The following is a 13198-nucleotide window of genomic DNA, read 5'->3' as shown; positions in this document are numbered from 1 at the left end:
GGTGTGAGCTTATGTGAATTAGTATTAAGAAAAAGAGCACCATACAGGTGTCCTGCTTTCCTATAACCATATTTTGGCTGGCACAGAGGAATGGCCTATAGGTAATCAGTCACCCTTACTCTGAAGCCACATAGAAAGCTGCTTTGGAGGAGTTCAGACTATTTGTCTCCCTAGCCCCATAGTGTCTATTCTGACTAGCAGTGGCATTCCTGGGTGTCAGGAACAGATCTTTCCCAGGAACTGAACCTGGGATGTTCTGCATGCAAAACATGTGCTCTACCACTGAGCTATGATCCTTCCCCCAAAACTAAAGAGAGGAAGGAATACAAACAAACTGACATAATAGCTCCTTAGTGGACAACATTTAAAGGTTTTGGAGATCTTGTGATACACTCCTATTTTTAAAAGTTCCCAATAAACTTAATTTTTAGAAAAAGGGGCAATAGTCTGGGAGCCAAATCTGCGTACTGTGGCTTCTTTGGGTAGACTGCTAACTTGCATTTGTCACAAGCAGTTATCTTATTTCCTCTGGAGTATAGGCTTGAATGTTACAAGGGTAGGCTGCCTCTTTCATATGCATACTGTTACAAGGCTATAGTTACCCAGTCATGCCCTCACGAAAAAAAGAAGTATCAGCAGTGGTCTCTATTTTTAAAGAGAGTTCTTTGCTGCCTCCTCCACATCTGGATAAAACAGACCACACCCCAAGGTTAAGAGGTTCATTTCTTTTCCTATAGACATTATTGTTAGAACTAGATCAGAAGAACTCAAATCTATTGGTAAATCATTACACCAAATAAAACTAAAGACATCTGAAAGGAAGGGCCCACCAATGTTATAATAGCAATTTGGGCAAGAAACCAGTTGGAATACTTATAAAAAGCCAAATCTCATGTCGTTCTGGTACATTATGCTGTGAACTACATTTACTCCACCAGCTATTGTTAATTAAACAAACCACTTTTCCTGCATGAAAAGGGCATAAAATGTTTGAAATTGAAAGGCAAGCAATTATGTTCAAAATTACATAACTTAAATACTTGTAGTAACAAGTTCTCTTTATGCCTTCAGTAAAACCAACTTCTTCTATGCACATTTTAGCATGCTCTAATAATTAAGTTTACTTTCCAAAGGAAGAATTATTCAGATAGTAATACTCCTAAAACAGGGGCATTGAACCTCAGGCCTGCAGGTCAAATCTGGCCCACCTGGGGTCCAAATTTGGCCCTCCAGGGTTCCCCAGAAGGCCACACCCCTTTCCGCAGTCCCACCCCCTTTCCCCCGGACTGCCAATTGGTTGGTGGTTTCTTGGCTTTCGAGCAGCTTTTCCCATTCTAAAAGGTTGAAATGCCAAAGCTCCCAAGGCTCAGTCAGTGGCAGTAAGAGCTAAAATATGTGGATTTTTTGCCCCGCCCATTTTGCCTTCGGCCCTGCCCACCACCAGAACGCAGCCCCCAAGAGCTTCCTTGAAACTGAATTCGTCCCTCAGGCTGAAAGAGGTTCAACACTCTGTTCTAGAAACAGATGCTGAAAAATGTATGAACATTAGGAGCATCTGTACTCTCTGGGAAAAAAAGAAAAGCAAGAGAAGCAAAAGCAAAAGCAAAGCTGGAGATTAGTAACACAGACTCACCTTCACATTGTGCATACTCATGATGTTCCCGCAGTCATCCATATACTGCTTTAGATCTTTGTCCTTAACGAAACAGAAATAAAGATTAACAAGGCTGACTTAACATGCTAGAAAATGGTCTGAACATAATAGGAGAAAAAAAAGTTATTTATGTTTATTGCTTTTAAAGTGTTTACTACGTCACCATATCTAAAAGACACAGGCAAAGAGCTACAACCATGCCAGACTGTTATGAAGAATATGGTCAAATTAGGGTGGCAAGTTTTGATTGATAGATTAATCAATGAAAGCCTTATTTGCCTAATTAGTAGGGGTCAGTTTTAAATCAGAGGGGGGAAATTTTAGATAGCGAGACTGAGAGTTAAAGATACACTTATTCATTTTGATGCAGTTTTGGTTCTGTTGTGTCCCTGTAACAGGGAACAGAAAAATATTAAAGAAAGCTTTCCCCTCTAACAATGCTGATTTGTCTTTATTACATCATAACCTTTCTTCAGTATATTTTTCAGCATTTCACAAAGCACTTATATTGAGGCCTTGGTTATACACAAATGGTCTGACTAGGTCCCTAATGTATTGCAAAGAGGCAGGTGATCAATCAACATTTTTAAATTAGTTGCCAGATCTACTTTAACTACTTTTAGAAAATGCTTAAGTTCAGGCTTTGGTGAGCCTTTGGGGGAAGAGAGCTGCAGCTTAGAACACCTCTCCATGGACCCTCACCATCTGAACTTTGTGCACAGATTGAAGGAATTATGAGTGTGTTTGTTCTCAGCAGAGCAAAAGAGATTGCACCAGGGCACTGGAGAAAGGGTAAACTAAGGTATGTGGGCCTCAAACTGTTAAGGTGTTATGGTGTAAACCAGGGGTGCCTAACCTTTTGGACCTGTGGGCACATTTGGGAATTTGAGAAACTGTTGTGGGCACCACCACAAAATGCTTACTCAGTGCATCACTGCTTTGGCATCTACCTGTCTCAGCTATGGATCTTTAGCTGCGTCTTATTCAGCAAAAACTTTTGTTCCATCTCTATTGGACACTGCAACATCTCTTTAATAAGAGATTGTCTAATTCAGCTAGTTGCTGGCAGTGCAATACAGCACATGTTTTGGCAATGTTCAGTAATTGCTTCTTTTTGCAGGGAGGTTATTACACAGATAAATTTTGTACTGGAACAGTCTTTAATATTCACTGATGTTCACATGCTTTTAAATTATTTACCTGCTTCATGTAAATTAACAAATGGACAGCGTTAATGGATTCTCTGCACTCTTTTGACAGTTGAAAGACTGATACTACAACACTGGAAGGATAAACGCTCACCTCTTATAATGCCATGGATTGAGGACCTTACAGTGCTTTCAGTATTTGAATGGGTGGTATATAGATGCCACTTTCAAATGGATATTTGGTCCACTTTTGCTGAAGCCTATGTATAAATGCTAGAAAGTTGTATGCATTTGATACAAATCCATGTACGCATATTTAAAAAAATGAGGGAAAAATTCAGGTGCCCATGGGCACCATGTGGGGGACCCCTTCATAGGCACCATTGGAGATCCATGTGGGTGCTGTGTTGAGGACCCCTGGTGTAAACCATAACTGAATTGTGCCAAAAAGACACTGGGGAGCTAGCAGAAGCCAATACCGTTTAGAACAGGGGTGGGGAACCTGTGACCCTTCAGATGTTGTTGGACTACAACTCCCAGCACCCTCAACCCTGGGGATGATGGCAGTTGGAGTCCAACAACAAGTGGCAGGTCACAGTTTCCCCACCGGTATTGAGGACGTAGGATTTTCACAGTCACCCACCTCCAGTAAGATGGACCTGCTTCACTGTTCTTTAATTGAGACTTGAGGTTATGAAGTCACGAATGGAAGTCACACGGTCAAACTCAGAAAGGATGCATCATATCCTTTCCTACAGGTGGAGCTGGTAAAAAGCCCTCCTGATTGCTTAATATAGATGCCTAAACAATCCAGGCAAAACAGTGGACGCAGGAGCATCCCAAGGCTGCAAACCAGCACCATCGGGCAGACAGAATCCTATAAATGATATTCCCTTCTCTATCCCTTCCTTCCTCCTCCTGTTCCAGGCCCTGCCAATTATCCTCTCTCGTCAAGATCAGTGTAAATTTCTTGTCCTAACCACTGACATTAAGGCAGCACAAAGATTGCCCATTTTATTTTGTCTCTACCTTGTGCTCAATTGTAAATACACGATTAATTGCCCAACACGCCTCTAATGAAGAACAACCTCATTTTATACCACCAGGCATGTGAGACAATTAGGCCCCCAAACATGAGTGTACTGGCTGCAAAATTATTTTTACAGTGCCAGCAGAATATCAGGTAATTGAGATTATAAATAGTTTGGGGCAGTGCTGAAATGGCATTGTTCTTTTTTCCACTTGGTGCAAGTAAAAAAAAAAAACCTCAGGTAGTTGACAGAATAGCTGCATTCCTGAAAACAATCAGCACCAGGCTTCCTATAATAACTGGCCACGGAAAAGGAAAATCATGGGCTAATCTAATACAGGATCTCTACTACTGTATTATACTATGAGAAAGATCAACACTTACAGCCTTCAGGATTACAGCACCTACCTATTGTACGGTATACACAAAAACTTTAGACGACAAATGCATGAAGTCTGATGCATTAAAATCAACTAGCTTTCTAGCAAAGGAACTTGTTTTCACAGCTCGCTAGAGAACATTTAAGAAATTCTGACAACAGAAACAAAAAAAAAGACTTTAAACGTTCCCATCGAGAAGCTTAAGGAAAATAAAATACTTACCAGATACTCAAAGACCAGAGTTAACGATTTGTCTGTATGAACAATATCATGTAACGTAACAATATTTGCATGTTTTAGATCTTTTAACAATGACACTGCAAAAGGAAATGAACAGAATTAAGTCTTAAGATTGGTAAATAAAAGAGAAAACTAAACTTTAGTTATATTGTTGTGTTAAAAGGGTAGGGGACTAAAAGCAATTTAGTCTGCATATATTCACTTAGAAGTATGTCCCACTGTGTTCAATGGTACTTATTCGCAGGTAAGTGTGCGTAGGATGGTAGCCTTAAGGCACAATCGTATGCATGTTTAGCCAGAAAAAATACTCTATCTCCCAGCATTCCCCAGCCAGCATTGCTGGCTGGGGTATACTGGGAGTTGTAGGCCTTTTTTTCTGTCTAAACATGCATAGGTTTGCGCCCTTAATTAATGTTTTTTTATCACACCATTAATTTAGTTTATGTGCTACAAATCCAGGAAGAAATACAACAATATACTCCAGCTGAAATCAAAGGGTGCAAAGCACCCCATGTTTTTAGTGGGGTTTAGGCAGACATAATATTCTCTAGATCACCCAAATTGGTGCTCTCCAGATGTTTTGGATGACAACTCCCAGCATTTCAGACCATTGGCCATGGTGGCTGAGGCTGATGGGAACTGAAGTCCAAAACATCGGAAGGGCCCTAGGTTGAGACGGCTGCTCTAGATTTGTGTGCAAAATATATCTATGGGGAAATTGAAAGCAGAAGCTTGGCCCCAGTTAACTATGGATGTGATGGGGGGTGGGGGGAGAAGAAGAGAGAAGAGATCAAATATATGATGAAAAATGTAGGCTTAAAGCCACATATTTCAAGAGAGGAAAAGATACTGCGGTTTTGATTTGCTGGTACACCAAGGTAACAGCCTGTGTCACTGAGGCAACATTATACTTAAGAGGAGTTGCTTCTCATGTTAAGCAGGTAAGTTCGGTTCGACACTTGAACGAGCAAGTAAAAACACTGCCCAAGCATGCTTCATTGTCTATAACTGCTGGGTTGGAGTGTTGGATGATCCAAACGCCACAGGATGCACAACATTTTTAGAGGACTGAATTCTCTGCCATTCATGTTCAGTTTGATTCAGACAGACTAGATGCCCCACTAACACATCCTGAATTCTGAATGTAAGTAAACTGCAAGTATTCTGTTTAGTTTTGAGATATACATATCTTCGGGCATGCTAGAGAAGTGGCAGCAAATGAAGAAAACTATTCAAACAGAATTAATGTTTAATGTTTAATCACGGTAATGTTTAATCACGGTATGTTAGCCCACTTGCTTCAGCATGCAAGAGGCTGGAAGCAAGCCTCACATTTATGTGCTCACCACCCCCATTTCCTCCTTTCACACTGGGAGAAGCAAAAAACTGAACCAGGAGGCTCCATGTTAATTTGGACTACTCCAAATTCCTGGGTTCAGCTTAGGGTGGTAATAATGTCTCATTGGGCTCAGGATTTGATGCATTTTCTTCACAGTACATGCAGACATATGACTAGAATTTCAACTGGCACAACCTTTGAAATGAAAAGAAAAATATTTGCTCACCTTCTCTAATGGCTGTGCATGGTGCCCCCTCTTCATGCTCTAATCTGATTTCTTTTAAAGCTACCAGGTTTTCGGTTAGCTTGCTTCGTCCCTTATATACTGTTGCATAGGTGCCCTGTGTAGCAAGTGAAAATAAAATATACTTACAAAAAATATTTGCAAGTTCTGTATTAATTAAGACCAAAAAGGAATTCAGATTTTTATCAGTCTAACAACAGCTATTTTGTACTTTTATTTTTAAATAACACATGTTTAAAAGGCTCTAAAGTAACCTGAAGTAAATTGGGATGATGTTTTACAGGCCCCCAAACTGCATTTGCTAATGTACTGCACCTTGGTAATAAAAACAGCCCTAAGCTTGTTTACTATAAGCACAGGGCAATATGAGCTGGTACACATAAAACACTCCCAAGTGCTTCATGGAGGTTAAGCAATCCTGTGGCCTGGCTCATAAGAACACAGGAAGGTGCCTTATACAGCGTCAGACCATGGGTCCACGGCTCTCCAGGGTTTCAGACAAGTCTTTCCCAGATGCTAGACAGTGGAACTGGGAACTTCTACATCAGGAGAGGGCAATTTTGGGAAGTCTGGGGGCCATTTTTGTCCCTGGATCCTCCCCTCCTCCCTGGGCTGTAGTCTCCCAAAAAATGAGTTTAGCAGCAGTTATAGACAAGCTAGTTTTGACATTTTCAGCCCTCTGCAGTGGTCCAGGCTCCATTTTTTTCCATCAGAGAAGAATTTTAAAACTTTTTTTTCAGGGTGTGGGGGGCAGTGAGGGCTGCATCTTTTCCACCCATTCTACATAGAAAGCATGTGTTCTGTTGCTGAGCTACAGCCCTTCCCTTATTGCGATCTCTCTCTTCCTCAACTTTTTTGGAATGCAATTTCTCCCCATGTGTCTTGGTCATCATTTACCACTAATATTTGACACTGACATTGGCCTGCTTTGGACAATCGTATCTCATTTTAATAAACCAAGGTTTGAATGAGCCTTTTGCCTGGGCACCCAGGCCTTTATTTCCTCCTTTAATGGTGCATCTGAATTCAAAGCAGAGGTTTTCAATTAACCATAGTTTTTCTTATCATCTGAACAGGGAAACTATGGTTACCAACTTCAAAACAACCCAGGATCTTAAATCAGAGTTTGAAGTTGGTTCCAGATTCTGGCTTGTTTCAAAGTTGGTGATCATAGCAACCTCTATTGGTGAACTGCCCAGGCAGCTTTTGCTATTTGGCGGCACAGAAATGCAGGAAATAATAAATAAATAAACAAACAAACAAACAGTTTCACAGTTCAACAAAAAGGGAAGCTAAGGTTAACCGGAGACTTCCACATTGCATTCAGGCATGCTGAGAAGGCTGGAAGGAAGTGGCTATATGTGTGGGCACAGGGCTTGTTCATACCTCCACTTATTAAGCCAAAACATGAAAATCCAAATGCGATCATTAATTCTGGTTATAGTTAAACAGAATTTGAAACTAGCTTCAATTGGGTTAAGTCAGAACTCTGGTTATCCATAACTGTGGTTAACATCTGTGTAAAACTAACACTTTATCATGGACAGATCAAGAAGAGAGAATACACAGTCTAAAAACAAAGCAGGAAGAGAAGAGAGATTACAGACACAGGAGCCCAGGGTAACCACAGTTAAGTGGCGGGGAGCACTATTATGTGCACCAACCCTACCTACACCATCACCTTTTTCAGATGCTTAATTAATGCAAGATTTTTTAAAAAAACACAGTTTTGTTATGACTAATTCTTGAAGCAAATTCAAAGTGTGAGCCAAATGTCTACAGCATAACTTTTTAAAAAGTAATTATTCCTATTCAAGCAACTCAAATCGGCTTATCCCTCATCTAGACAAACAGCTTTGGGTCACTGAGCCCTAAAATTAGAGTTGAATGGTGTACAAGTAACATATTTATTCATATAAGAAGCCCATATTTCATAGTATTATGTTCTCCTAGAGTAGCTTATGTGATGCATAACCCGGAGAAATCAAGCCATATAATATTTGAGGATCCTGAATATACCCTCACATCAGATGAGTCAATTGCAATGATCAGCTTTGTTTCAAGCTTCCACGTGTTGTGAAAATCCTAGAACTTTGGGCAAGATACACTTATTATTAGCTTTCAAACCTGCCCTATCCATTATCCTGAGCACTTAAGGATGCAAAAAAGGATAAATGAAAGCTGGTGGATATAATGTTGGCCTTGAACCTGGATACACTCAGTCAGCTTGTGAAAGTCAATGTCTCTGAATGTCACTGGCTCATCACTCTAACAGAGTGTTGCAAGAAAGAGAAGATTTTAAAATACCTAAATAAATACTAATTAATAATAAAAATCCACACCTCGGGGGGATGGGAGTTGCACACATACCTCACCAAGCTTTTCCAATTTGATGTAGGTTTCCATTTTTCCGAATCCAATTTCAGACTGTAAAAAAAGCAAGAAGTACATTCACATAGAAGTACTACACTACGCAAGGTACTCATAAAGAGCGGATCATCTATCTGAAAGCATTAGATTCATAAGTACACCTATATTGCCCCTGACCCTTAGGAGCAGCTTTTTGAAGTGTGGGAGACTACAGTGGAGAAAAGGGGTCAGGAAAGCCATATTGCTACATAAGCAGAATGTAGCTTGCACAAATCTAGATCTAAGCTCCTCTTTGCAAAGCTGCTTTATTAAGAGACTTCAACTCATTTATCTTCAGCAATCCTGAATATTGCTTTGTTTGTACATGTCAGCCCCTTTGCACTGCAGTTATACAACACTGAAGAATGGCTGTTGTCTCAAAATCTTATTACTGTCTCTACTGGAATATCTATTTATACTTCTGTTTATTAAGGAACTATAGTTCCTTCCCATTTCTCCATGAACTATGGTCCACACACTTATTTTAAAGAAACACTACCTCTTTTAGGCTAGACTTTCCAGAACTGTGTTACTTAATTAAAATTTTCTCACAGTTTGTGCTCCCAACACAAATCCAGCTGCAATCCTAAGCAAAGTTACTGGGGAGTAGTACTTACTTCTGAGCAAACTCAGAATGAACTCAGTAATACTTACTTCCGAGCAAACATGCTTAAGATCACATTGCACCTGGGTTTTTAGAATGCTCCACTCACTGCAGCAGAGAAAGGATGGGATGGGAAAAACAAAACCTTTCTGATGCAAAACAAGACTTAAAGGGTTTAATCCTATGCATGTTTAGACAGAAAAGTCCTACAACTCCAGGCATTCCCCAGCCAACCATGCTGCACCGTAGGTTACTTAGTACATGGAAGTGAAAAGGGAATGAACCAGGGTAAGAACTAAGAGCCCTATTATAGGATAGAATCATAGAATAGTAGGGTTGGAAGGGGCCTACAAGACCATCGAGTCCAACCCCCTGCTCAATGCAGGAATCCAAGTCAGAGCATCCCTGACAGATGGCTGTCCAGTCTCGTCGTGAATGCCTCCCGTGTGGGAGAGCCCTCTACCTCCCTAGATCATTGGTTCCATTGTCGTATTGCTCTATTAGATCAGACCAAAGGCCTATCTTATCCAGCATTCTGTTCCTACAGTAGCCAACCAGATGCCTATCCACCACGACCCCACGATCTCTTTCTTGGTCAGTCACCACCAGCTCAGAACCCATCAGCATATACATGAAGTTAAGATTTTCTGCCATTTTAAACTTGCTTTACACTGAAATGTATTCGCAGTTTGGAGAGATATAACTGAAACCTATAATAATTAGGGGGCTAATGTCACCACCAGCTTTCAAAACGCATTAAAAATATCATGAATGAAACAGCACCAGGTGGAAGCAGAGGCAGACTGCTCTTACAGGGCTTAATTCGTGCCAGTACCCATCACACTCAGCTTTGGACCTTTTGTTTCAGTGCTGGATTAAGCGTGGAACTTGGGAAGTAAAAGAGATGAAAGCGTCGGTCCACATGCGCAGAACATCTTCCCTTCACCTGAGTAAGCACAGCCAATCTCCACATCCTATGGATTATGAGGCCAAAAGATATGACATCCAGGCAGGTTTGAGTTCTCGTATATTTCTTTTTATCAATTAAGCACAGTTGTTCTAACAGAGGGATAATGAGGGAGTGGTTTATTGTCATTTACAATACATTTACTGGCACGATCCCACTGAAAATATGCAATTGCAATCTCAGAATATTCTAAATGAACGATTATGGGGTATACATGTCCACAATTTACCACAACTGAAAAGGGCCCCTCTCTTGCCACGTCTGATGGTGAAGGGACACCAAGGAGGACTGTATAGTATAGATCAGTTTGTAAGTATTAAGAAAAATACAACAAAGAAAGACGATTACAATCAGCCGTTCCTTCCATCCCCCCAAGTCACTGCAAAATAACCTTCAACTAATTTTCTAGGGCAGAACCTTGTGGTGGGATATGAGTAGTGCACGTGATGCTAAAATGCTGGCAGGCACTTTGTGAGTGGGATCGGGCAACAAGGTATTTTAAATATGGATGGGGGAGAGGTGAAGAGGGAGAATCCTGTAAGGGTTGTTCCATTTTAGATGCAGTTACATTCATTAGAGGGTGCTCTTTTTCCTACTGAGGTTTTAAAAACATTTCTAGAAAAAGGTTTGCTTGAGATGGAAGGTTTCAAATCGTCCATGAGCACATTATACGAGATTTATCTAATGTGCTGAAACACAAGCAAAGTGCCATCCTTCCCCAAAAAGAATTTTTTTCTTGCAGCTGAAAGGATTTTGATAGAACCCTACCATTAGTTTTACATGATGTACCCGGATTTATTTATTTTCTACTCATATATTTGTGTGTGTCTGTTATATTATATTTCTCTCTCTCTCCAAGGCAGTTACTATCACGAAATCAACTGCTACAGTCCAACAAACTCTTTACATCTCAGCACAAAGGCCCGAATCAGGCATAAAACCCATTCCTTGCCTATCATCATCCGTTACTTACTTCTACAGACCAGGGTCGTATCTGCTTTTGTTGGTAACTGTTTTCCAACTTGTTTGAAAGCCTGACCCTCACTCTAAATTTCCTTCAGTTGTTCTTATTCACCTTCCTCCCATCCAAGACCATTCCAACAACCACATCAAACCTATCCTGCAGGCAGGAGAGGCGCCTATACTAAAAACAATCTATTCCTCCAGAATCTATTCCGCCTGAGTATAAGAAGCCTTTCAATTAAAAATAATATCCTGGAGTCTTTCCTGGCTGTTACTGCAAGTTTTTTAATAAGCTGAATTTTATGGATCAAATGCATGTAATTAAATACATTTAATTGAATACATTTCAACTTACACACAGCAACATCTCCATGAAGATTTATTCAAATTCCGCAGCAAGGCACCATGTCCTTTTATGTTTAGAATATAAAAGGGATGTAGCTCTTCTATTTAAAGAAGAGTTACATCCCACTCTTAAAAGAAAAGCATCTTTAATATTTACTTTCTCATCGCATCCATCAAGTATGAAATATAGAATATATTAATATGCCATATCATAGCCAACATGATTTCCAAACATAAAAAATAAAATAGTTTGGAATGCCTTACAGAAATAAAGGCACATTTTTCAAACAGTGATTTCAGCTGTCAGCTTCAGTTGCCTCTGTTTCTTCTTAGAAAGAAAGCCATAGTATTTGCAAGCCTGAAATGGAAAGGGCAGCTCTGCACTTTACATGGCAAAGCCAACTGAGGCATATATATACACAGGGTTACACTGTGTTTCCTGCAGCAAACACATAATGGGTGGAGGTCATACAATTGCCTTTCAACACCCTTAAGACCAGGGGGTGTGGGGACAGAAGATGCATGTACAAAGGTATTTAAAGACACATGTATGAGGTTTATTCTTTAGGGATTTGCTGCAGGGGAAAAACAGTGAGTGGGCCAGTTCAGACAATCAAACAGCCCACTGTGGCTTATTTAAGCCCCAGTAGGCTGTAGCACATGCCTGCGTGTGCATGCGTCCTTTTGAATATTCAAGTTGCGGCTTGCTGTGTTGACCAAGCCTGGGTGGTGGGCGTTGTACAAGGGTTGTTTAATCCACACACAAGCCCCGCTGCCCGGGTTTGAACAACAATAAAAGCCACAGCTTGAATATTCAAAAACTGCCTGGCATGTGCTGGCACGCGCCGTGGCTCACTGTAGCTTAAACAAGCCATGGTAAGCAGGAGTGATCGTGCAAACCAGGTCGACATGTGTAGCAGTTGGGTTTTTTGTGTAAAACACTGCCTAAACTATTTGCTAGCTTTGGATACAACCTGGAAGGAAAACCCTTAGCTAAGCTTCTTTTTGTTCAAATTTGGCACACAGGCATGACCTGTCTGGGTAGCCCACATGGCAGAGGGGCCTTCCAGAAGTCCCAGGTTCTGGAATCTTTGCTTGTGGCTGGCATGGCTAATTAAACAGGAGGTGTTTCAATTTTGAGATTAAGTTAACCCAAATTTCAGACAGGTCCAGTGGCTTTTGTGCTAGCCATGCGTAAAGTTTCCTTTTCTCAAAGACTAAAACAAAAAGTAAAACCTGTCAAGCCACACAGGGGATTAGAGATCCCAATCAGCAGTTGCTTAGGAGGTCACTATCCCTAATCTCTGGTGTAGGTGGGGTTTTGGGGGGGTTTTGAGGTGCAAAAAACCTCTCTCCCTCTACTTTTCTGCTCTTACATGCCCACTGTTGGGAGCTTGATTGCAATGAAATTTTGAAGAGGGAGAAGGGAGGGAAGAAAGAGCTCCATGTGAACTACTGGTATTTCACACAGCATCTGATTTTACTGCCCCAAACTAGAACCTTTGGCTTCTGCAGCAGTTTAGTAGCTTCAGTACAGCAAAGGATCCAATCAGCCTCCACAAACTTCTTTCTCTCCCCCCCCCCCATTTTAATTTCTCCTAAACAGCAGTATGACTCAAATTATTCCAAAGGGAGGGTTAGGACTATGTGGCATCATGATCAAGGAACTGCTGGGGCTTTTAAATAGGTTCTACAGTTTTAAAAAAGCTAGAAAAAGCCCTCAGCCACCTCACCTCATCTCATAAAGTTAATGTAAGTACATGCAATCTTTACAAACTCTCCACAGCCTCCTAAATTCTTCTGAAGTACTACCTCTCTGAAAGGAGTTATTTGGCTTAGGGAATTCTCTCTACCCACCCACCCTGGCCCCTGTGC

At 40.8% G+C, this 13198-nt stretch overlaps 1 protein-coding gene across 1 annotated transcript in view; it reads right to left on the bottom strand.

The window, feature by feature from the left end:
• CDK17 (cyclin dependent kinase 17) overlaps positions 1-13198 on the bottom strand; it is a 92258-nt gene that overhangs the window by 14230 nt on the left and 64830 nt on the right. The window contains exons 6-9 of the mRNA XM_084810219.1: positions 8406-8462; positions 6018-6132; positions 4435-4529; positions 1634-1696 (exon numbers count right to left, since the gene is read on the bottom strand). Of these exons, the coding sequence (XP_084666345.1) occupies positions 1634-1696; positions 4435-4529; positions 6018-6132; positions 8406-8462 (330 nt within the window). The remainder of the gene's footprint in view (positions 1-1633; positions 1697-4434; positions 4530-6017; positions 6133-8405; positions 8463-13198) is intronic.

This window comes from Heloderma suspectum, chromosome 7 (assembly GCF_057233095.1).
Source record: "Heloderma suspectum isolate Gila_16-S chromosome 7, 16-S_ref, whole genome shotgun sequence".
In the NCBI taxonomy this organism is placed as follows: Eukaryota; Metazoa; Chordata; class Lepidosauria; order Squamata; family Helodermatidae; genus Heloderma; species Heloderma suspectum.
The sequence above is the reverse complement of the archived record's forward strand: the minus strand, read 5'-3'. Positions and strand labels throughout refer to the sequence as shown.